The sequence below is a fragment of the Struthio camelus genome, chromosome 16 (assembly GCF_040807025.1).
Source record: "Struthio camelus isolate bStrCam1 chromosome 16, bStrCam1.hap1, whole genome shotgun sequence".
NCBI lineage: Eukaryota > Metazoa > Chordata > Aves > Struthioniformes > Struthionidae > Struthio > Struthio camelus.
Genome location: NC_090957.1, coordinates 18,983,285 through 19,008,693, shown reverse-complemented (window position 1 = coordinate 19,008,693; position 25,409 = coordinate 18,983,285). Strand labels below are relative to the sequence as shown.

Sequence of the window (25,409 nt, the reverse complement as noted above, 5' to 3'; positions counted from 1 at the left end):
CTTCGGCCAACATAGTGGGGTTTTTTTTTACAGAATTTTCATGACCTGGTGGATCTTTCATAGTCCCATCACAGAAGCTGAGCTCAGTCAAAATTAAGTCTATTCTAAGCTAATCTTAAGGTATTTTGAGCATTATAATACACTGCAGCTCTTGGGGGCAAAGGCAGGTCTTTCAGAAGGCAGCAGCTCCCCCTTGCCCACACGCAAAGCAGGATTTGGGTTACGATTCTTTGCACGGGGCCAGAGTCAGTGACCATGCGTGTGAAGATGTATAAAATTGATGCCGAAATGGGGCAGAGCCGCCGTCTACGGAGCGCAGCTCTCCACACATAACGTTTTCCTTTTAAATCAGGATCTGCTGGATCCGCTGGGTCCAGACTCGGGGAAATTTGCATTCCTGCCCTCATTCAGTATTGGCGATTTTGTCAGCTCTACCAGCTGCCTCTGCCAGCTCCGGACCCAAACTTCTCAGCGCGGTTTCTCTCTCTTTGCATTAAAAAAGCCGGGGCTGCCGCAGCACCTTGCGGGGGCTGAAACGCCCGGCCTCCCTGGGCGGCGGGGGCGCCCCGAGCCCAGCACGCGCCCACCTGCCTGCGGCTCGGGTGCCTTTTTCTCAAACCGTTTACGCTTGCTTTCGTTCTTCTAAAGATAACCCAGCTGAAAATCGAGAACAACCCCTTCGCTAAGGGCTTCAGGGGCAGCGACGACAGCGACCTGCGCGTGGCTCGCCTGCAAAGGTACGGACGGCCTCGGAGCGGGGCTTTCCTCCTCATGTGGCCGCCTGGGGAAGGTTTTTGAAGGTGCCTCTGCCACGGGGGCATCAAACGTGCTTGTGTTTGTGGGCGACAGGAGGCTTAATGCGCTAAAAAAAAAAAAAAATCTCCTGAAAAGCAGGAGCGCCCGCCGCGACGAGCGGGCGGTGAGGGTTGCAGCACCGTGCGTGGAGAAGGGGGTGGAAATCGTTGGCTGGAAACGCTCTGGGAAAGCCGGACTAATGCTTCATCCTCCGGTTAACGCTGCTTGCTGTCTAACTGGTAATAATTTTTCTCACCTCCTTCAGCAAAGAGTATCCAGTCATTTCCAAGAGCATCATGAGGCAGAGGCTGGTGTCCACGCATGGTCAGCTTGCGACCAAGCCAGACGTTAACCCGCTTCATGGCAATCACCAGACCCTGCAGCACTACCAGTACGAGAACGGCGCCCACATGCAGTTTGCCGCTTCGGAGACGCAAGAGCTGCCACTCAACACCTTCACAGCGCAGAGAGATTCGGGGCTCTTCTATCATTGCCTGAAAAGAAGAGGTAGCTAGTGTTTACAGCCAGAAAAGTAGTGCAGGAGATAAAGCTGAGAGCGTCCCGTTAAGTCCTGCTCGTTCTGGGTCGGTCTCGTAGGCCTTCGCCTTCGAAGACGCTGAGGAGGTTCAGGGCCCCAGAGCTGAGCTGGCGGGCAGCTATGAGTGGGAATAATAGAAAAGATAATATATTTACCCTGCTTCTATCTTGTCCCATAGAAGGTGGATTCAGACTCTGGGTTAGAGCCCACAAAAGGTGAAAATTGGAACACGTGTTTCTGAGGGAATGAAGCTGCACTGGATAATTGTCTGTTTGTTCGAATGAGCTGAATGAATAATTCTTGTTCAGAGGAAGCCGTGTGCTGCAAAGGTCTGACCCTGCCGTTAATTTGAACGGCATTAAGACATGAGCGCTTTTCCAGCCCGAAGCCCCTACTTATCTTGATGTCTGCAGATGAGTGTGACTCCGGTAGCTCACTGCATGTATCCTTGTCTGCTGGGCAGCCAGTTTTTAAGTACAGGCACACTGCAACTACAGTCTCTTGCTCTTAGTCCAGTGTCAGATGATACCACGGCGTGGCTTAAGTGGAGAAATTTTGCAGAGGAAAAAGCCTTCTGTCTGCATGTCTGATGGGCTGCTCATCTATCTAAGCTGTAAGAGCCCCCCAGGCATGGGCAAACGGAGACCCTCACAGCCCTGGGAATAAGGACTGTGAGAAAATGGTTAATTTTAGCGATCTGCAGATGAATCCCCAAATTCCTCCGCAGAGCATTGCTAACGCCTGCCAGCGTGCTGCCGTGGGAGAGGGGCCGCCGCTTCCGCGCCTGAAGCCGCAGGGAGGGACCGGCGGCTGGCCAAGGGCTCCTTTATCTTGACATATTTCTGCAGCTTTTGACACGAATATCTGGGAAATGTATAGTCGTTTTTGCACTGACAGGAAGAAAGGTTGCGATAAGCCCCTTGAAGAGACTTCTTGAGTTTGTCAGGAGCGACGCAGCCGGAGTGTCGCGGTTATCTGGATGGACGTAAAGTAATCTCCGATGTGAGAATAGTAGCCCGAGTCGCTTACTTAAACTGATAAATGTCATCGGGGTGCTTTGAGGCGGGTGGGATCAGTCTGACGTTCGCAGCGCTGCGTCTTTTCGAAATTACGCGGTGCCCTTCCAAAGCAGACTTGTTCAACCGTAGCGATGTGGGAGTCAGAAGGTCCTTTGGCGTTTCGATGACTCCATTGCAGGGCCGCGAGGCTGGTGAACGAGGGGAGCTGTTTGCAATTAGAGACTTGCTCTTTAAAAAGAGCGTTTAGCGAAAGAATCATAGGCTGCGTGCTGGCATTCGGAGGGGGCTCCCAAAAAACCTTGGGGGGGGGTCTCCCTGGGGGAGGCTGGCCGCCGCTCCTGACTGCTCGGTTGTCTTCTTCTCCGCAGAAAGCGCCCGGCACCTGGACCTGCCCTGCAAGCGCTCCTACCTGGAGGCCTCCTCGTCGGTGGGGGACGATCACTACTTCCGCTCGCCGCCGCCCTACGACCAGCCCATGCTGAGCCCGTCCTACTGCGGCGAGGTGCCGCCGCGCGAGGCCTGCATGTACTCCGGCTCCGGGGCGGACATCGCCGGCGTCCCGGCCGTCGACGACTTGCCGCCGCCGCCGCCGCCCGCCCTCAGCTGCAACATGTGGACTTCGGTGGCGCCTTACCCCGGCTACAGCGTCCAGACGGTGGAGACTGTCCCCTACCAGCCTTTCCCGGCCCATTTCACCGCCGCCACCGTGATGCCGCGGCTGCCCTCCCTCGGCGGGCAAGGCGCGCAGCCGCCAGCCAACGGCCCCTTCGGCGTCTACAACCAGCTGGCGCCGTCCCCGGCGCGGGAGCGCGTGCCGGCCCCGGCCTTCCCGCGGGAGCGGGGGCACCCGGCCGTGTGCGAGCGGAAACCCCCCTCGCCCCACCTGAACGCCGCCAACGAGCTCCTCTACTCGCCCAGCTTCTCCCTGGCCAGGGAGCCGGCGCTGCAGTACCACGCGGGCATGGGCACCGCGGACAACTGGACGGACGGGTGACGCCGGCGAGGAGACGCCGCGGCGGGACAGTGTGGCATCCGTGTCGATACCTGTGGGTACCTTGCACTTCGGTGAGACGGACGGGCGTTTCCGAGGGGCACCTGCGTGGGTGAAGAGCCCGTATCTTCAGGCACGCAGCCGATCCGGTGGCAAGCGCCGTCCAAAATAACTCTGGTCGCAGTGGGCTGGATTCATCGGTCTCTTCCTGACTTCTGAATAAATTAATTTCTCTCGCGCCTTCGTTACCGATCCGGTAGAAACTATCTTCATGGCTAGGAAGCAAAGTAACTAGTTCCTTTCCTTTCGTTTAAAATATCAAACATCCATGAGCAAATTTGGGCTATTTGGGAAAAATACGAGCTTCGCTCTTATGGTACGTACTCAGTTCACGAAGTCAGAGAATTGTTAAAAAAAAAAAAAAAAACAACAACAAAGGAAAAAACAATCTGTTCAGTCGCGTAGCTCGAGGACTGCTACAACAGCGCTTCTTTAGCTCTGTTCTCCACCCGCAGAGCTTGCTCCTGCCGCGGGAAACGCGGGAGCCGGGGGAGAGCCGGTGCGGAGCGGCGGGCAGGCGGCTCCCGGGCAGCGTCCCGGCTGGGCCGCGGCGCGGAGGAGTTGGCCCCGTGGCAAAAATGCCTCTTCTCCCCCAAAACGGGCGGTCGTGGCAGTGGGGAGCTCGGAGGGGAGGCGATAACGGCCCAGGCCCTGCAGCAAGCTAATCGCAGCCTTAGGGACCGAGCCAGTGTCTGCAGATGCTCCTCCATGGATCGAACCACACTTGCTTATTGCAATATATTTATGAAGTTTACGCTTAAAAGTCGCTAATACTTTTCAGACGCTCTTTCTGTATCTGCTGGTCCTCGATTTCTTTCGTACTCAGCCGAAATGCGCCTTTTGTGCTATGATTTTTTTTTTTTCTTTTGCAGCTAAATCGGAAAGAATTGTTTTCAGCGTAAAGGAGTCATAGAGAAATGTTTTCTTAATTAAGGGAGGGTGAAGAGTTCCCATTACCTGTCAGACTTTACAATGTACAAATATTTGTAGAGCAGGTAAAATCTGTAACCAGTATATATGTTGCTACTATGGTTTACCGTGGAAGCGTCTCGAACTGACTCCTTCCCACATGGGCAAAGACACAAACCTGAGATAGCGATGTGGAAGTCAGAAGGTCCTTTTGCGTTTCGATGAATCCATTCCAGTGCCGCGAGGCTGGTGAACGAGGGGAGCTGTTTGCAATTAGACAACCCTGAGGCCACTAAAGTGGAGGTTATGTTTCAACCAGGACAATCCTATACACCCATTCAGCAGACTGTTATGTGTGACCGGTGTGGATTTTGTAATCAGATTTTGGAAATCACTACAATTTTTGCATGCTGAATAGCTATTTATATACATATATATATTATATATATATATATATAAAAAATATATATATATCACAAATGCAGGCCACGTGTCCAATTCAGCTTTGCTTTTTACAAGTGAAATACTTAATAAAAATGAATGTTGCAAGGTTTTTTTTTTTTTGAAAGACATCTATTTAAGATTTTTTTATTACACACCTTTGATGTAAAAACTAAGAATTGGTTAGATAAAAATCATATATACTACAGATAAATCTTTATTAGAAACCACATTAGATACAGGTGGTGTGGAATTTTTAAATGTTTGTTACATAGCATGGACATTTTATTTTACATATCAGAACATAAAGCCATTTTACTACTACGAACTGTCTCTGGGTGCATTTCAATAATGAGTATAAAACCGCTCCCTGGCGAATCATTGGGTGTCTCATCCCTCTTCGGTCCCATCCTGACACCGATCGCCCACCTACCCAAGGTGCACACTTGACCGTTTCACCAGATCCTCACTACACGGACAAATTTCAACTGCCCACTGCAAAGCTAAGGGATTTGGGGGGGTTGTTTGCAGTGTTTTGGGGTGTTGTCTGTTTTTTAGTTGACACATGAACTGATCTGACTACAGAGAGCGTTAGCAAAGGACTAAGTCAAAAGCTGCCATTGGCCTGATAACAAAAGCACCAGAAGAATGATGCTCCTGTACTTACGTGCAGCTCAGTTAAAAGTACAAGCAATAGCTGAAGAATTAAAGGGTTGGCAGGGTGGGGAGGCAGGGGAGGCGCGAGGGTGTCACGAACCCTAACCTGAAACGCTCAGTTCATTGCTCATAGTGACACTGAATCAAGACTAGACAAGTGCTGCCGCTTTGTCCTCAAAGGTATGGGGGCCATGAGCCAGAGACCAAATGACCAGCTAGTCTGGATCTTTCTCCTTTTTCGCGAATATATTTAAAAGAATAATAATAACCTTTTCTATGAATAATCATTGCTTCCATTTTTAACCTTTTTTTTTTTGTATACATCCTGTTGATCACTGCACTGTGGATTGATTTCAGGTAGTTTTAAAAGCAACTCATGTAAGCATTGTTCTGCTAATACCAGCCGTGTAGAGGAGACGTGGACACATGATTAACCCAAGTTTTGACGTGCAGCCGGAGCCGGAGGAGGAGCCCTCACTCAGGCATCGCTCTCGGATGTTCGGACCAGGCCCAGGTGGTGCTGGGCACTCAGCGCCCGGGCTAGCCATGGAGCTAAGCAAGTGCTCTGGACAGTCCTGTGGCAAATGACAAGCTTTTAGTGTTTTTTTTTTAAATAGCACATGGCGTTTGCCAGTCCCGAACGCAATTGTAAAAGGCTGAGTTAGCACATAAATGTCCAAAATTTGGCTCTACGGTAATCTGGTCATTTAGACTCCTTTTATAGTCAATGGAGAGAGAGGGGAAGTTCGTCCCAGACATGTAGGTTAACATGGGATGACTCATTCTCTGCTGATGATCTTTTTCCACTCACAGAGAAATCTAGCTCAGTAGCTTAGACTAGATTTCCGATTTCTAAATGGCTGAAGTTAGTGAGTTGGATCCCACTTCTGCTTGACATTTAGGAAAGCATTCAAATAGCATTCAGCTTACAACCCATATTCAAACTGAGCACGAATCCATAGCTATCATATCTCTGCAGCACATCCTGGCTGTATTCATTGAAGGAATAGAAGTGTATTGGGAGTGTATTGGGTTTTGGTTTTTTTGTTGTTGTTTTTTTTTTTTTTCCATTGCAAAATCTCTAACCTGGTTTGTGTATCTGAGGAGGGAAGCTCAGCTCTGACCAGGTGAGGCAGCCAAGTCCCACTTTGTTTCTTCTGCGCTTCAGGTCCGGATGGGTTTGGCCGTGGCGACTCCACTCTCTTGAGACTCCTCGTCAGGCACCCAGCTCTCCGCCGTCCTTACTGGCGATGCCGATCCAGCAGCCGACTGCCTCGCTGCTGGGCGTTATTAATAGAGAGCACAGCAATATCTAAGTATTCCGGAGGATTTGGGACTCACCGTTCTGGGGGCAGGAAGTTAATGGTCTATTTGTGTTTCAGATCTGAACGAGTAAACGGTGGACATCATTAAAAGACCCAGCAACCTGTACAGCAGTAAATTAGACCAAGTATGCTTTCTGCTTGCAGGTTTGATTTACTACAGTTTAAACAGATCTTACTTCTCAAGAATGCAGAGACCTTCATGGGTATGAAGGCTTTTTCAGTCCTAGCTCTGACTAGATTGCTTGTTAGATCGTAACGGGGAACAGCAACCCAAGTGCAGCAAACCTAGGCCCATTTCAAATCACATTAAGGCAAAAATTAGCAAGCAAGGAAAACTTGAATACATATGAGGTCTGTTTTCCATTGATGTGTTCTAATCTGTGCCTAACAGGCTCGAGGATTTTTTATCCTGTTTTTCTTTAAGGTAACGGTCCAAATTTAATATTGGCACGAGCAAGCTTAGTTCCACCGGGTCCAACAGCACTTACGCCAACACCGAGTTTGGACCTCACTCTAAATAGAACAAATATTTGTATCAGTTTGCTGAGTATGTGAGTAATACGACTATTTGCCAGAATTTAAACAAGCTAAATTTAAGTCATGCCAAAACCCCCACCATTCAATTTGGTATCATTGGCAGCTCACAGGCTCAAGAGAGGCCTAAGTCTGGAAGAGCTGGGGTGTTTTTGGCAAACACTATTTTTTTTTTTTCCTCTCTCTCCACATTTTGGAAAAATTGTGCTTCTCTATTAATTTATGATGTCATTAAATAATTCTTTTTGCAGCTTGTATAGAAAGAATGTTTCTTTTGAAGATGAGAAGTCCCCTGAGGGTGGTTATAGTGAAAAATTCCAGCAGGAGGAAAAAATTCATCTCTTCCTTAGCCAATCAAGTTTCTGAAGTAGTGTTTAAACACCAAAAAGAAAAAAAAAAAAGAAAGACAATAATTTAATTTAAGGACCTGCCCCAAGGAGGTACAGTCACTTTACTGTGACAAGAGGCGGCTTGATTACAATGTGTTTTGAGGGTTTTCATTGCTTTGATAGCTGGAGCCCCAACAATGCTTGAGGCTATATGGGAAATCCTGCCTCCATGACTTGCTGGTGGCGAGAGCAAGGATTTGAAGTGATTTCCTTTCCACAAGGTACAGGATCAATAATAAAAATAAAAGAGAAGGAAATGTTGGGAACAGTACAACAAAAGCAAAAAGCCCTGTCCAACATGAACCATATTTTAACGTGAAAGCACTGTCATACGAGAAACTGCCCCTTGGGCTCCGTCTATAAAAAAGTCACTGTAGCCATTGGCACTTAGATGGCAGTTTCACAGGAGGATTCACAGCCATTCTTTACACCAGCGCTGTGGACTACAGACCAGCCTGTGTTGGCTTTAAACTAAACTGAAGTTTAAAATTAAACTTGGCATGGGCTACCCAACCCAGCTGAGAAACTATTTGGGTAACTGCTAGGGAGGTTAATTCACTTTGAGCTTTGTGCTATGACTGCTTGATGGTGACAGCAGCCAAGCAATCCCCAGGATGCTCAGTCACATACTTGCCTTCCATCACAAAGAACATCATTCCAATTACGATCAGAAAAATATACCTTTCTGTCTATATTTGAGGCCGAGTTTTCAAATGACATGGTGAACACAGTATTTTAATTTTGCTTTGCGTTTTTAAATTGCAAAGGACTAGCCAGCTGTAAAAACAAGGTAAGGAGGAGGACTGAAGAACCAGGGGCTAGATTTGCCAAGAGATTAAAGTGTCTAAAACAACAGTGAGGTCTCTGAAGCCAAACTGTAGCCCTCAAGACCTTTATGCAACCCCAGAAACTTGTATAATCCCCACCCCCCCCCTCGGGGGGGAGGGGAACGTACAAAACCATCTTCTTGCCAGGGCTAGCAAACTGTTACTCCCAAGTCCCACAAGAGACCCAGAGGTGCTGAAGAGGCAGAGCCAGCAGCCTGGTGCCGAGCACATCTGGTGCCACGTATGGCAGCATCCAGAGCAGGGACCGCCACTGCCCTCCTTTCCCTCACGAGCACGCAGATTAGAGCAGGACGTGCCCCAAACAATAGCTGGTTCCCAGAGTTATGGCATTAAGCACAGCTTAATGGATATCCTGAATCCTCTCACTCTCCTGCTGATGCTGGTCCTAGCTCAGATCTGGGGCTTAGACCCAGATTTTTTTTCTTTCCACCTGTGTGACCTGGGCAGTGGCCTCACCGTCACTAAATAGGTGATCATTTCTGTCAAAGTGGAACGGCCTCCACAGCAACGTCAGTGTTTGAAGCCCGCGATGCAGCAGAGACTGTTTGTGGACCAAGGAGCTCTGCAGCGCCGGGGTTGGCCCATGGGACCCCTATAGCCACGGTGGGGCTTGGCTAAGGGGGAGCAGCAGCAGCTCCTCGGGGCTTCTGCTAGAAGAACTGTCCTCCAGCAGAGAGCTCTCGGCCACGAACGCTGCTGATGGTGAGGTAAGTCTTACGGCTTTTGGGTCTGAAGCCTCCTTTTCACTCGGCCTTCGCAGCGGCTCCCTGGCACCCGGCTCAACTCAGCAGCCCCTGCACCACGCAGGCACCTACCTGGGCATGCAGCAAGGCAGCCCCGGGCTGAAAACTGCACTCCTCAGTCCGCCTTTGGCGTCTGGTCCTAAGATAGGGTAAATAAAAAGGCAGAGATATTAATGCCAAGAGCGGATAACGCTGGTTCAATTGAAATCTGCCTTACTTTGATTTATTTTAATTAGAAATCTGCTGAAACAAAAACAAAATAAAACTCACTGGAATGAATACAGGAAGAATAGCTAGGACAGGTCAAAAGGCTCTTGTTCCACAAAAATACTAACAGGTAAAAGGCCTGCACAAATATTCTGTACGTGTCAACAGGCTTTCACCTGTGTTTTTTGTTGCCATTTCCACATTTTTTCAGCAAATATCAATTTTCTATTTTTAGCCATACATTGTTATTGTTCTAATGTACATTTTCGGGGGGGGGGGTTCATATTCAAAAACTGGAGGAAGGGTTTTTTTTAAAAAGGAGAATTTCATTGAATGGCCATCCTTATACACACTGTCCAATTGGAAAAGGACCGTTTTTAACAATTCTAAAAGACAAAATTTGACAAATTGTAGCATCCACTTGAGAGGTTTGCACCAATAGTACTAAATTGGGACGAATTTGTGTACAAATCCTTAGCCACTGCCAGCAGGGATGGCTGCATCCTTTGGTAAATATTTGCTAGAGAACAACATGTGCAAAACTACTGTTTTTCTTTAACAGCCTCTATCTTACGTAAGGCAGACAACAATGCATACTGGAGCTCAGCGTTCAGCTGAAAAATGAAAAAGAATATTAACATGTTTTCATGCCAAAAATTTAAGGCCCAGTCTTTTGATTTCTGTTGAAGTCAATAGGAAAACTTTTATAGACTTCAGTATGGCAAGGCCAGGCCTCTGGGTTTTTTTTTCTTGCACCAAGCCAAGCGTTCAGCCTTGGCTACGCAGCGTGCAGTCCGGGTATGAGGCTCAGCCTCTCCGACTCTGCCGCCGGACCCAGGCGCGCTCTGCAAGAAGGATTTACTCACGCGCAATGCATCTGAGCGGCTACTGAGAGGCCAATAAAACTTTGAATTTAATACATTTTATTGTATTGTGTACTAATCTTGAATCTAACACATAAATGACTAGTGCAAAGCATAAGAAAAATAAGTCTCGAACCACTGATTATCCACTCTGAACCCGAGCACTCATTTTAGCCTGAAACTTTGGAGCAGATTTCGCTAGACATGAGGAATCAATCATGAGACGTCCTGGAGAGGTGATGAACTTGCTCGGTGCATCAGGAGTAATACGAAACAGTCAGCGTGGAAGGGATACCTGGGCTGAAGCAAAGGTGACAGCTACGGAGCCGCCACGCGCAGGACCGAACTGAAGTGGGGACATGTACTCAGCACAAATCGAAGTAAAAAATAAAAGTAGCCACAACGTCTTACCTGAACAGAAATCTTTGGGTAGGGGTTTGTCTAAGACTTACTTATGAGAGCACCAAAGGTCATCGAGAGGAGCAAAACACCAAAGAGTTTAGCCCTATAACAAAAATTCTGTTTCAAATGAAGCCACATTCTTCCTTCCCATCCTTCCTAAAAAACAATCAGTTCAAAGCTTAGGTAGCTTCCCCCCCCTCACCCTTTCCCTCCCACCATCTATCATTATGAAAGCAAGTAGACAGGTTAGAAGCAGGAAAAACTTCCTCTGGGATTTCTGTACAGTATCACCAAGAAGGACTAGCCTTGCACTTAACGTTAAAACTGAGCCCAGGCCTGTTACATAAATGTTTGGGTGACCTGTAGTTTTTCTACATTTCTTCATCAGTAACATGTGAGGGGAAAGGGAGGTTTAACTTTCTGTAGGGATGTTATCTAAGCGCTTCAGGCCTGGGAGGTGTCAGTGCAACTAGACCGGCAGGGGGATGCACGAAAAAGCTAAGAGGGCAAATCTCACACTTCAACATATACCGAATATTTAGCAGGAGGCAAGTGAGCGTGAGCATATTCACGTCTTGACAGCTGCGTTGGCCGTTCTCCCCAGCACGACACAGACACCCAGGAGCAGTCGGGACGGCAGGAGCGCCGGCCGCAGAGTGACGCTGAGTTGAGGAAAGAGCGGAAGAACATCATTCCCCTGACACAAAGAAGCAACTTCTAAATCCTGATTTAGACCAGGCTACTAAAGCAAATCAGCGTGCGTGAGGCTAAAAATCCGCACTTATTTGTATTCCTCTTAGCTGTGGTTTCAAAGGAGAAAACACCTTCAACATGTAGCCGAAGAACGCCAGTGAAATTCAGGATTTACAGAGGCTAATGCACTCAGCAACGATTCCTTGTAAAGCCATTAGTAAAAGATGTAATTTTTGCTTTGCTTTGCTCATGCATAACATGAAAATAATATTCACTCACCTCTGGGAAGTAGCTAATTGTTTGAAACTCAATTTTCCTCCTGTGCAAAATAAAGGGAAATAGGAAATCAGTGGTCAGGAACTAAATACAAGGAAAATGTGAAATAGAAAAAGAAGAAGAGGAGCAAAAGGGAGAAAGCGGGTAACAAAAAAAAAAAAAACCCACAACCTCTTCTCATCAAAGATCAAAAGCAATAGGCAAGCAAGCTGTCTGCAGCTCTGCTTTTGCAATGTTTTATCCGCGTACTTCTTACACACTGCGAGTAACACAACCGGCCTGTGAGCACAGAGTACGCGCTTTGGTACTGGGACTCTCCTGTATTCACGTATTGCAAAGTTTGGCAATATTAAAAGAGATTATGAACTCCTTACTATGAGGTAATACTTAGTGTGGAGTCAGCAACTTCACTGTTACGGATCAAGTTTTAGGTTGAGCTCCAAGCTTACTTGTTTTAACCACTTCTGTTCTCATAACAGGTAAAGAACTATGGATAACATAACTATGCTTTTTAGATTTAGAAACATATGTCTCTGAAGATGTTTAAAAAAAAACACAAAACTCCTGCTATTTATGACAGACTAAACCTACCAGAATCTCTAATTACTTCTTTAGTTAAGTTTCAATTTCAAATGTAAATGGGCCAGTCCTGGTCACATTGATGCTAATAACAAAATTCCTATGAATTCCAAAATGACAAGATTTGCTCTTTCCACATATACTGTATGGCCCTTTCCTGAAAGGCTAATACAATAATAACTCCTTACTTGGCTCCAACACTGTGCTCAGATGTTTCCTTGGAAATACTGTGTTCCTTTTTGTTGTTTCTTGCTGCAGATGGAGAGCCTTTGTGCTGTAACGGTTCCTTGCATTGGTTTTTCCATAGCCTGGCTGCTTTTGTGGCTTTCCCAGGTCTCCTTTTCATAGATACTGAAGCGCACCCTTTTAATTAATCATGCCTTCTTTTAATAAAATATTATCTGAAGTCAATGCCAAAGGTCAGATTTCTATAAAAGACATTCAGAACCAACAATCATTGCATTACAGTAAAAAGGTGGGTTTTTCTGTTCTTCTGTATTTTCTTCCCTTCGCCCCCCATTTTTAGGCGGTCCCCTTGGAGGCTCAGTAGCATCATATGAACTGAGCAACTCACTGCATTTGTGATATTTTAGGTCTCCACCTGCATGTAAGAGGCACCTTCCCAGGTGGGAGCCCATTAGCTAAGCAGGCTAGATGCTGCCTTCTCCTTATGCTGCTGGGCAGGGCCATCAGGAGCTAGTTCAGCTCTTGGGTCAACAAGATATCTGTCCTCTTATTGCTCTGACCTATTCCCCAGCCCTATTGCTAAAGTACATTGCCAGGTAGCCCCGGGGTGCCGCAAAGGGTCGGAGCGGACCGAAAGGAGCAGGAGGCCTCTGGGGTAAAGACTTTCCTGAGTCCTCGGGGCCGGGGGAATTGCCCTGGTTACTCCTCTCACCCTCCACCTCCTCTCTTGGCACGAAGGCCGCCCAGCGCCCAGTAAAGTCTTCGACCAAATACTCAGGACAACTACTAAGCAGAGCAGAGCTGAGCCAGGTTTCCTGGCAGCACACATTGGAATTAGGGACATGGTTACTGGCTACAAATATCCATTAACCAAACAATAGCTCCAGAAAGGGGCTAAAGGGCAGTAGACAGTACTACAGGCTTGGGCTTATAAAAGTGGCTATAACTCACCAATAGTGATACAAAAGCAGAATGGCTTTGTACCGCCCACCGTGTGGGTACGCCAAACAAAACCCGTTTGCTCTGGTTTTGCACAGCTGACCCGGTTGGCTGTGCATGAAGCTTTGCATATCTGCCTGCCTAAACGGGCAAGATGTCAAGAGCTTCAGCGTATCAACGATGTCTGTCGTGTGTTTGTACAATGCCTCACACAGAGGAAGCCCTGGGAATTACCAGCATAAAGTGATAATAATGGCTGTCCACACATTTCATTTAATAGGGTGCATTCCTTTTTCCAGTATTACTGAAAGTCACTAAAATATAAATGAAATAAAGTGTTCTTTTACTTACTGCTAATAACAGCCAGTCACACTGTCCTTGATAGCCACATATAATAACAGTCAAGAAATATTTAAAAATGTCTTGCGCTGTGGTAAAATATTACATTATAAATGAGGCTTCTGGAGATGTTACCAAAATTAGTCTTGTTCAAACGCTTTTGTGATATTTAATCATAATAATAAAAGTTAGAGTGCTTTTGCCTTACCATCAAAAACTGGTCTTATGTGTTTTGCTAGTCCCACTCTGTACTGGCAACGTGGTGTCGGGGTGTATAATTTCATAGACACAAAGACACTTCACTACCATAGCTCTCATTATTAAACAATATATTTTAATTGTCACCACCTTTCTCATATAGACCTGGGCCAAATCTGTCCTCATTGGCTTCAACTGAACTACACAAGGGATGAATTTGGCTCTCTATATATAAAAATACAGCAAGTCAAGTAATAAAAAGAAATGTTTGGGTTTCTTTTTTTATAGCAGTCAATACTTTTTGCCGTAAGAACACACATGCATGGCCAGTAAAATCCCATGATAAAGGACTAAAGTGTTTAAGACTTCATCATATGCAGAGTAGCCCACAGTGTTTAATTACAATAGCAAAAGATGCCATGTTATAAAAGCATTTCTTACCTGGAGAAGGGATCCATGCTCTCCAGTGAAGCTTAATTACCCAAGACATGCTGAGCTTTTGCCTCCTGGCAATAACCTCTAACACCAATAACTGTGCTATTTCTTTTGACATCTGAATAGCTGAATATTGTTAATTTTTGTTCTAATTTCCTTATTTGGATTATAGCCTTGCCGTGTTTTACTTCCGATGCAAGTTTTGAACATTTTAAGTGCTTCATTCCTGGGACATTCCTGTTTCTTTCTTCCACTTTTCCCCGCGGAATTTTGCTCTTTCTCAGCCCTGTTCTGGCACGGCGGCTCCCCGTCTCTTTACGCCTTCCCAGCATACTTGGCTCCAGATGTAGATTTATGCATTTCCCCTCTTGTGACTCTTTCCTGCTCCACTAGAAAGGTTTCAGCTTCAGCTCAGGCCCAGAAAGATCCAAATTTCTGCAGTGTGACTCTACTTAAGACATTAAAGACCATGTGCCTTGCCTGACCGTAAGTCACAAGCACTCGTGAGTCACTTCTTTTACAGCTCACACACACGCACACCCGCACGCACACCCAGCGCACGGAGCAGTAACCGTCTGAAACGCGCAGCCGAGCTTATAAGGGGCCATCTGTTTACTTGTGCAAAAATCCCGTCCAACTGATATTATTTTGGGGGAAACTGAGTCTTCATTATTCATTACGCTACGTTAGATTTATAGCCCGCACTTGGGCTGAACTTTCATCGATTCATAGGGACAAGATGCATTTTTTTATACAGAAAAGCTGCTTTCTAGCAACAGAGAGGAAACTGCTTCCTCACCAACCGATGCGATGCTGAGCCGTGATTTAGAGCCATCCGCCGCACCACCGTCCTCATCCTCATCCTGCGTCCTCGGCTTTTGATGAAGCCAATTTCCTGAGTGCGCGCGAGAGCCGGTGGCTGCCGCCTGGAACAATCCTGCCTCAGTGCTTCCCTCCTGTCGTTGATCCTTTAATTTCCTCCAGCCGACTCCTGCAGGGGACTAGTTCGAAGTTTTATGCTACTCTTTTGGACTAATCATTTACGACTGACTTTAAAAAAAAAAAAAAAAATCACTTACTGCTACTGCTAGATAGCAGGGTTACTAATTGGGATGTACTTCTAGCCAAATGGCAACACAGGTTTAACAGCAAATTGACTGGAATCCAAAAATTCTGCACCAAGTTTTATAACCAGAGCAGTTATTGATTAATTTAGAATCTTATTCAGAAATTATGGTCGCAATCTATAAAATTCCTCTGCAGCGCAAGTTTTCACACCTTTAAAAGCTAGCAGAAGGCTAGCAGGAAAGCCATATAAAATGCGGTTAATGGAAGAGATTGCAATGTCAAGAGAAAGATCTCCTATTTTGACTGGTTGTGAAAGTTACTCACAGGACTCAGCATGTGACCCAGTGCTGTGTGCTAAAAACACCCAGTCTAGCTGCATCTGAAAGCACAGATTTGAAAGACAGACGCACACTGCATGAGAAGTTTAAAGCATACGTGCCTTAGGGGTTAGCTGTCGACTGCCGCAAAACAAGGCGTAACACAAAAATACAAAGGCACATATGTTAATTTCTTCAGGATCATTGATGTTAATAGACAGTGAAATGAAGATCAAAAGAATAGCTTTATTATGTAAGAAAAGTAACATTCATTTATCACTACTTTTGTACTAAATCTCTATTAAATTCCAAGTGAAAGTTGAGAATCTCATGCTCATCTCTTAGATAATGTCTATGTTACTTTGTTCTATAACCTTAAGCTTATGAAAATAATCCTTTTGGTACCAACTTTTTTGGGGAAAAAAAAATACATAGCAATGACATACCATGCTCAACAAAACCAAAATATTCTTCCGTTACAGTCACGATGTAAAGTTAAATTTATTTACTGGCTTACTAGTTTATTCACTATGGAGTTAATTAGAGTAGCACAGATGCACAGCCTTCCAAGTATGTTCTTATTTAATAGTGGAGCTTTTCTGAGCTGTGCAAATGAGGAATATCATGACAGCAGTGACCCAGGCTTAACCACGCGAACAGGAATGGGCAATTATAATAACTATTTTTGTATTTGTAAACATTACAAGTGATAAAAATTGTTCTTGAAGAATTTTCTTTCAACATTAAAGGATAAATTTATACGACAATTTGATGCATTTTTTACACACCAGCAATCACTGCAAACTATTGTTAAACCTTAAAAATCAATGTAAGTACATTACTTCAAGTGAAAGCAAAGTCACACTACATTTTTGAGAACAGAAATGGGTTTTGTTGCTATTTCTGGCTGCATATAGTTAGCCTGGCTCAGATTCCCTCATATAGTGTGGGTAAAAGCTAGTAATTCAACCATTTCACACACTCGTGATAAAAATCTGGGATTCAATTAAAAAATTATTCTGACTTACTAAATCAAATGTATTTCAGAATACTTTAGGAAACAGAAAGAAGGAGATAGAAAGTCCAAAGTGATCATTTATATGAATGGTTATGTATGGCAGAAACAGAAAAATCTCAAGCAGCAGCCGATTTATACGCTGCTAATTCCTTCCTTAGACGATCAGACTTAGACTGGTCTGATTTCAGCAGGAAAATCTCTGCATAGAGATCAACACTGGTCTCAAGCATAAGATCCTAATTATTTGAAAGGCATTTGTTTTCATAGCTTTTTTTTTTATGTGTCCAAGTCGATGGCATTTTAATGCCTTATTAAATGGTTGTTTTACAGCAGCCCGTCTGTTCAGTCTCTGTGCCCATGTCTGTACTTTGTGCTGCAGGATTTTACCTTTCATGCTAGCCAAAAATATTTTCCAAATTCCCTATAAAAGTTTTCGATATTTCCTAAGACAAATAAAGTGTTTTTTTTTTGCATACTCTAAAATGACATTGATACGGTAGATATGACATATATGCCTCACCATTTATGGTGTGCTTGCAAGAAGACATGAAGGTTTGCGTTCATTAAAGGGATACGCTCAGCTAGCTTGGGTCCAAATTTATATGGGTTTTTTTTTAATTACATAAACAAATGTGAATGTTTTCATTTCTGTTTTTCTTTAATTCAGTTTAAATCCAAGCAATACAAAATATTTGAACATTCCTTTACCGTGTTTTTAGCTCAGACATTGCAATGTGGGGGTCTCTGAATGCACAAGAAGCAAAAAAAAATGAACCAATTCAAAACTACCTTGAAAGAACATGGAATTGATGAGAAATTTTTTAATCTAATTACTTCAAAGTGCGTGTAAGGCAAATAAACATCCAAATGATACAAAGAAGGTGGATTTAAAAATTATGTATTTACCTGCATTCTGACAAGATTCACAGTGAAATATTTTTTAAACATAAGGTGAAATCCTTGCTTTGTTGAAGTCAGTGGCTTTACTCCCACTGACTCCAATGGGGCCAGAATCGTAACCAGGTAGCTCTTTCCCATCACTTACACGCACAGAGTGTGCTGCCTCGCCAACTGCGCGAAGAATAGTGTTATCAGAGTTCAGATTAAATAACAAAATCCTTCACTTATCTGTCTTGTTAGTCCTGGTGAATATATGGTATGGATCAGCAAAATCTTTTAAGATAAAGTATAATCTAAATGGCCTGTTTTCAGTTCTTGAGGGGTCTGTAGCAGTAAGCAATAATGAACAGACGATGGAAGCAGCCAGACCTACAAAAGAAAGAGTATTTTAAAAGTACTGTACTTAGGGGAAAAAAGGTTTGCCTTTGTACATAAAGAGCTCTATTCATTAAAAGAAGTTTTTACAAATGTGGTTATTTCAAATAGTCAAAAAGTGTGAAATACACTTAAAATGAGTAAAATTTGTGGGTTTTCCTATGGGTTAAATATGTGCCATACTAATAAAGCTCTCCTCACACCTCTTCCTAACTCACGGTCTTTGGCCTCATTCTGCAAGATGTTTTGAATTGAGGGAGCTCAGCACTTTGCTGGAATGGACCATTAGTTGTTAAATTCCCAGCCCTACAAAGATTAATGGACTTTAAAGGGATCCAGAAGAAATCATTTCAATCTGCCATTGAGCATGACATGCAGCACAGCGTCCTGCATCGAGCCCCTGAAGCCTGTCCAGGAGGGAGCTCCAAGGGCTTGGGTGAGCCCATCGATCCCACCCCTGGAGGACAGGGCGCTCTACGGAAGAGCTATCACACTGGATAGCTAAACAGGCACAATAAAGGTGAAAATGGGAACGGAGGACAAGTCACATCAAGCAACGTCAAGCAACCTCAAATCTTCTCTGCAGCCACCACCAGGTCAAATTTTAAAGCACTAATTCCTTGAACTCTGTCTAGGTACTCAGAAGATTTCTGATTACTCTAGAATCCAGGCCCCCCCCCCCCCCCCCCAAGTGCAGAAATCCTCTGGGGTTATTGCTCCAAAGAGCCCCAAACGTCAGGCACAAATAATAGTTAACTGACTCTACTGTTTAATGGCAATGTCCTTGTCTCTGCTGGAGGGCTTCCCACTCTCAGAGCTAGCTTTCTATTGCTGTCATTCCCACTTGCGTTTTTAAAAATGTACCTGGCGCTTATTCTGTATACAAAACATACATCAACAGCTTACATATGAAAATAAAAAGTGCTTCATGAAATGTTAACTCTGCTGATACAATTAAACGCTACTGGATAACCCACAGTAACCTGGCAATACTACTGATTTAAATACAAGCTTATTCAAAAGGAGTTTTACAAAGTGATGAAAAATCTTTGCACATCTGCTTTTCCAGTGTTTGAACCCACCTACTGCCTAAAGAAAACTTCAAACAGATTAAAATGGAATAGCTCTCTTGAAATGAGATTATTCACAAGCACCTACTCTCCCAGCTTTTGTCCTTTTGGTTTGCAGCTGCCTTCGATGCCCAGCAGTTCAGATACCTGCGCTCAGAGGAAGTTTCTTATAATGATGGCCTTGTCCTTACTTCTGCAACCGTGATATTGCGAGCTGCTGCCTACGTCAATGAGACACTAGCAGCGTGACATGACGGCTCTATGATGGCTCAGGTATAAAAAAGCAGGGCACAACTTGGAAACCACGGATCTAGATACAATAACTTTAAAGTTGATTCACTGTTTGCTACAGCAAACAGACTCAGCATTTAATAGCACTTGCTTTATTACAGCAGGAAAATTATCAGTCTATTTCTTAGTTCACAGATAGATCCAAGTAACCTTAATGATATATATATGTGTGTATAATTACACACACACACACACACACACACACACACACATATATATATATATGTATGTATGTATGTATGTATGTATTTCAGCCACACAGTATTGTATCACTCCTTTACTAAGGTACTGATTTTCTTTACTTCTTCCACTAATAGAGATGGAGAATTTTAACAGCAATATGCCTCCTTTAACATTAAGCAATTAACAATATTCAATGTATTGCAGCTTATTTCTGGTAGGAAAAAAAAAAAAGATAGAGCCATGTATTTCTGCAGTACAGTTATGTTTATTTACTAACAGAAAAGTCCATGACCCTGCCTACTGCAGGAAAAAAATAACAGGAGACGCTGCCTTTGCCCACAGGTCCGGCTCCCTGTCCCAAGGGAACGCAGACTTCCAGGAGAGCCGCGGACAGCTGCACGTGATGGCAACATCAGGATTTCCTCGCGCAGCCTGTTCCCTGTTCCCTCGGATGGGGCAGTGCCTGCGACGGCCCTCCAGCGCTGCTCTCCAGACGAGGTTGTGCACAAGCCTGTTTCAGGTTGGGCAGGATAACACTGCTGCTTCCCCCAGGCGGGAGGCAACGCGCCCTCCCGCGTCCCCGCAGCCTGCTGATGATTTGTCCAACCCCATATATCCTTTTCTAAAGAAATGGCAGCGAAAACGTTCTATAGATTTAACCACTGTCAGATGTTCTTTGAGCAGAATATTAATTTCTCTCCAGAGAACATAAACTTTTCGTTGTAATAAGCCACCATCCTCTCAAGCCCTTTGATTTCTTCTGTCAAAGCTGCCTTCAGACCATAAGCGCTAGCATCTGTGTCCAGCCTGAAAGGTGTTTGAAACATGGGGAGGCTAAAATGGGAGCAGCTACAAGAGCGTTTTTAAAAACTGAAAATGTTAAATCACACTATGCTAGCCACTGAAATGGTTTCCTTCTCACCAAGTTCATGCCGTGGTTTTACGGTATTAACAAAGCCACAAATAAACTTCTGAAATAGTAGTGGTAGTCGTAGTAATCTGTGTTTAAAAAAAAAAAGGAAAAAAAAAAAAGCCCTTTACCTGCCTGCCCCTGTTGGGAGAGCTGGTCAGGACTGTGTTGCCTCCATTTTCTTTTTCTCCGGGCAGAGCGTTCCCTGGCTGACTATGTGCTCGTAATTAATTACTTCTGCTCGCAGTGATTCACTTGTCTTCGGATTTGATTTCAAGTTGATGACTCTCAGCGTATTACAGACCATTTGTAAACACGTCAGTTCCTGTTCAAATGCTTTACTTCATACCTAGATATCATCCGGAGATAATCTGAAACAGGCACGCCGTACGATACCTTCTCTCCATCCCCTAAAATGCAGCAGGTGCTGTGCCAAGAGACATCTTTTTAAATTGCAGGAGGTCTCGTCTTGCTATGAAAGCAGCTCCTGCCCCTCCTCCTGCTCCGTGGCTTCACGGGAGCTGGTAGGGCCCCATTTGACTTTAATCAGAACTGCGAGTGAGGTCCAAAAATTGTTGAAAGCTCACTTATCCCATCCCAGTTCATTTCCTTGATGCCCAGTAGCACTTCTTCCCACTTTACTCTTGCTAAACAGCGAGGTGCAGCGCAAGGTGCTGGTTTCCCGCGGAATCGGCCTGTGGTAGACCACTGCGCGCAGGCAGTACGTTTATTGGATCCAGAGAACAGATTTTTTACTGGAAAAACTTTTAAGGGATCTAAGCAGCAAGCTGAAATTGTGATTGTGGCACATGCTGTCTTTAATCTTATTAGCACAAGTACTAATAGTAATGGCAAATGTAATTTCAGTAGAGGCTAGCAATCTCAGGATAGACTGGAGACACTTCGTGGACCTCTATAACTTGTATTGACCTCTGAGCTGTCATATTTTCAAGTTATGTTTACCTGTGCTAGGTGGGTGGGCGAGCATACCTACTTACCTCCTCATATGCTGTGAAGAAAATACTTTAGAAGATGCTGCTGCCATGCATTTAAATGAACTCAGAATTCAAATTTCTTAGCGCCAGAGAAAATTAACCTCTTCTTCAGGTCTATAAATGCATTAGCAGGTAAGATTTCTGCAAAGATCTGGTCCTTAAAACAAGACTTGCATCACTCTTCCTTGAGTAAAAAGGTACTGCAACAAGCAGCTGCTGTTTTAACTCACTGCTGTAGTAGGAAAGCCTGCTCACTGCAAATCAGTTATCCACAAATACTACATTTCACCTGGACCACATATTTCAAGGAAACTTCTGGATATTTAATTTGTAAGACAATATTTCCAGCATGTATTACTCTGTTATTAGCCATAATGAAATCCAAATCTTTCATAGCTTATCCATCATTCTAGTCACATTTCTTGCTCACAAGCAGAGGTCCAATTTTCAGAATCAATTTTCCCACTTTTTGGATGCGTCATGTTTCCCAGCAGTCACTGTCTCTGCTTCAGACCAATATATTCTTTTTCAGTACACCTAATAATTTAAGTTTGAGAAAGGTTACTTTATTCTACTCATTTCACAGATCCTAATATACATTCAATAAGTAAACTGACCAAATCTAGAGAAAAGCTATAAGCTTTATCCTCATTCCTTTGGAGCTCAGCACTCTCAGCTTCATGTCTTCATATTTCCTGAACTGATTGAAGAACTTTCCCTGGACATTTCTGAGGCTGTGTCCTGGCCAGCCTCGGAACAACTTTTATGGCCAATTTTTTCAGAGGTCTAATATTTAACTGAACTACTTCCTTTAATTTTTCCACAGCTGCCAATTTTCCTCCTTTTACAAACCAAGATTATCACTTTTTCTAATTGTGCAGTAAGGCCAGGGATCAGACTAGGATCACCCCTTTTCATCATTCACTTTATAAACAGTGTTTGAGTTACAGGATTTGGCTGCTAGTAGCCCCATTTTCTGTCCATCTTTCCAGTCATTCATCTGGGCTGTGATTTGAATGGACCATATGGGCTCCTCATGGATGTTTTTCCTTCAAAAGCTGCTTTTTTGTATTTTTTGAGCTGACCTGAAATATCCCATCTGAGTATCTGTAAATTTCAAATTACAAGCACTTTTTTTTTTTTCTCCTAATTTCCCATCTCACAGAGATCTTTGACTGAAAAACTTTTTCTAAAGCTACAGACTTCAAACATGATCTAAGATTCTTTGATTTCATTCCAGAATAGATATTTTAGCTTATATCTTCAGCAGTGCTAGGAAGTTCCAGGTTGGCCACAACTTTCTTGCTTTCTGCTATCTTCTGGTAGACTTTCCAGGTGACGGCAGTCAGATTGCTGGGCAAGACACGGATCTGGTCAGGTCAGTCTTGGAGGTTTGTACTCAGGTCCCAGTCCAGCCGGAGAATTTTGTAGATGTCCCCAGATTTTTCTTTCTCACTGCAGGTCTCAGTCCTTCCAAGGAGGTATCTGGACATTGCAGATTCTTGTTTTAACTGTATCTGACAGTCTTTGACTTCTGCAGAAAACAAGGTACTTGTGAAGAAAAGAAAAGAAGCAACAACATGTTTCAGATACTGGTGTTTAAAAACGCTGTCTGGATGTTCTGAATTAATATTGAGCTGGCAAAAGCCAAATGGCTCTATGCCAAGACTCAGCCCAAGGTGTGTTTTTATGGCAAAGCTATAAACCCACAAAATAAGTGTTTTATAATGGAAATTATGACACACTTTTAATATTAATTATGACACGCTTTTAATATTAAGAGCAGAAATACACTGGTTGTGGCAAATAAGTATTTGACAGCAGTGGTACTCACATGTGTCAGCGGTACTGTGCAAATAGGTCCTCTTTGGTGGTAGGATTCCTCCTTTATCTCACGCTGCTTCAGCCACGTCGTTTTGGGTCAGATGAGCCCAGCCATATTCTGGAGCTTGTTAAGATCCTTTTCCCAGCTGGTTACAATGAAAAGCAACAACAGGGATTCAGCAAACAGTGAGGTGTGCAGTGCTCTCAAGCTTATGCCACTGACTTGGCTCCACTCACTTGGCAACTTTCTTGCTTTCATAAGCTGAAAGATGGGAGTTTCCTTGGACATCGTTCCTTTTGAGTGGCACCTTTTCTTACGCAGTGACAAGGTACTACGGGTGGGAAGAACTGCAGACCTGAGCCTACGGGCATTGCGTTCAATTGGAAACTCTCAGTCAGAAACTATCCTTGAAAAGCTGTTGACACTGGAGCTATGGGTCAGCCTGTGAATGACTGGAGAAAGGAGCAACCCTGAGTAATAATCAGGATAATCTATCAGTTTACATAAAGATTATTGACCCGCTGTGAACGTGATAATATTAAGAAAACGTCTGTGATGATGAAGAAGTTTGCAAGGCGGAAGCATCGTACAAATAACTTCATATGCTATATTCCTAATGTGAAAAAACAGGGGACGGTTTGCCTTGCACATGAATGCTCTAGTTGCCTTCTGTCAACATATTATTTACCACATAAATATATATATATACATATAATCAAGTAATAAAAGGAGGGAGGAGTGTGAAAAGGTGGAAGTATTTTTCATCAAAAATATCTGTGATGACAATGTTCAGAAACAGCCATCTAAATGGTACGCATGGGCTCCGTAGCTGATCTGTCTGCACTGCGTGCACTAAACCTGAGATTCCCAAATACAGTTAGAGGGCTTATGGACAGCTTTCCTACCCAGCTAGCTTCCTGTGATCTCTTTGGAAAAAAGATCATCTTGATTTGCAGTCATGTTCTTGAGGAAAATGAGAGAAACGAGTCAAAGAATATTTGACTACCAGAATAGAGCTTTTCAGGTACACACCTACACAAACTTCTATACTTATCTCCAACGTATCTGGTACTTCATACGCAAGTTGGAGAGTAGAGAATGTGACTCAAAGTGATCAAAATCGAAACAGATGACAAATAAACAAAGGATGATGGATTAAACTTTCCAAGTAGCATGCCAGCCTTCTCTGCTGTGACCTTAACTGCAACAGCAAATAACAATGCAGAAAGCTTTTTCTTTTATATATCTTTAAACAGAGAGGAAATGAAAACCAAATAACTTATTATTTAAAAATAATCTATCTGGACATGAAATAAAACGTTTGTGACTGCGAACTAAGATTCATACCCTTACTTCCAATATCTTCCATTAACACCCCCAGGAAATTTAACACAATTAAATTAATGTTCTTAAGGGTATGCTGGACTGAGGGAAGCAGAGCCTGGGGCACACTAACTGGTTGCAGTCTTTAAGAGAGTCTAACAGCTTAAAGGCACAAGTAAATTTTACTTGCATCTTGAGGATATTATTCATAAATTTACATTAGCTTAGTTTGGTAGATTCTAAGGGCACTTACAGAATGCTTGAAAATTAAATCAAGCCTTAAAAAAAAAGATATTATTTTGTTTCAAACCCAAACGAACAGGTTGCTTGTCTTAGGTTTGAAAATCTCTGTGGTTCCCTATAGAACTTCCTGTAAAAACAAAATGCTGTACGATTTAAGACTGGACTGACTGAAACACTATTGATCAAAACACACAGTTGCATGCAAGTCAAGAATCCAATGGGAGCTGATGGAAAGCCAGTATGCAAAGAAAGCTTAACAAGAAGACTGGATGCATCAATAATTACGTAATTAGAAGTTTTAAAAGGCTGCAATTTCAGAAGAAAGTCGATACACACAAGCTCATGTTTTTTATGTTGGACAGATTAGCAAGCGCTAGCTAAGCTGTCTATGGTCTGCCTCGTAACTACCAAGGCGATTCTTGTCTCTGTGTGCTCCAATGTTTCTTTTGGTAATTACAAAGACTTAGACAAAACTTAACGGGTCCTTAAGGTCTTTATCCGCTAGAGAAACTCGGCATTGAAAAC

The 25,409-nt window shown here is 43.9% G+C and overlaps 2 protein-coding genes across 8 annotated transcripts in view; one reads left to right on the top strand and one right to left on the bottom strand.

Annotated features, from left to right (window-relative positions):
• TBX4 (T-box transcription factor 4) overlaps nucleotides 1-3,753 on the top strand; it is a 28,371-nt gene extending 24,618 nt beyond the window's left edge. Inside the window, exons 7-9 of the mRNA XM_068910220.1 lie at nucleotides 649-737; nucleotides 1,061-1,302; nucleotides 2,721-3,753. Coding sequence (XP_068766321.1) covers nucleotides 649-737; nucleotides 1,061-1,302; nucleotides 2,721-3,346 — 957 coding nt within the window. The 3' untranslated portion in view covers nucleotides 3,347-3,753. The remainder of the gene's footprint in view (nucleotides 1-648; nucleotides 738-1,060; nucleotides 1,303-2,720) is intronic.
• A 1,123-nt stretch (nucleotides 3,754-4,876) lies between these two features.
• LOC138061235 (uncharacterized) lies at nucleotides 4,877-14,685 on the bottom strand. Of its 7 annotated transcripts, none has more exons than XR_011134931.1 (8): nucleotides 14,373-14,673; nucleotides 12,458-12,697; nucleotides 11,694-11,733; nucleotides 11,253-11,383; nucleotides 10,731-10,824; nucleotides 9,322-9,388; nucleotides 6,497-6,690; nucleotides 4,877-5,985 (listed from the first exon to the last, which is right to left on the bottom strand). XR_011134931.1 is itself a non-coding variant. In XM_068910226.1 (7 exons), the coding sequence occupies exons 2-7, from the start codon at nucleotides 12,613-12,615 to the stop codon at nucleotides 6,627-6,629; spliced, it is 513 nt and encodes a 170-aa protein (XP_068766327.1). In that variant the 5' UTR covers nucleotides 12,616-12,697; nucleotides 14,373-14,685; the 3' UTR covers nucleotides 6,502-6,626. The 7 variants fall into 7 exon arrangements, 5 of the variants coding, with proteins under 5 accessions (XP_068766327.1, XP_068766322.1, XP_068766323.1 ...); XR_011134932.1 differs by having other exon boundaries at nucleotides 6,497-6,687; XM_068910226.1 differs by lacking the exon at nucleotides 4,877-5,985 and having other exon boundaries at nucleotides 6,502-6,690; nucleotides 10,772-10,824; nucleotides 14,373-14,685.
• Nucleotides 14,686-25,409: the final 10,724 nt, after the last annotated feature.

Bases quoted from the DNA above. Each gene is read 5' to 3' on its own strand.
- LOC138061235 (XM_068910221.1), bottom strand. From the start codon at position 14,484: ATGTCAAAAGAAATAGCACAGTTATTGGTGTTAGAGGTTATTGCCAGG. The intron at 11,384-11,693 runs GTGAGTGAATAT...TCCTCAACTCAG, and splicing joins CAATTAGCTACTTCCCAGAG to CGTCACTCTGCGGCCGGCGC. The intron at 10,825-11,252 runs GTATATGTTGAA...TTTTTGTTATAG, and splicing joins TGCCTCCTGCTAAATATTCG to GGCTAAACTCTTTGGTGTTT.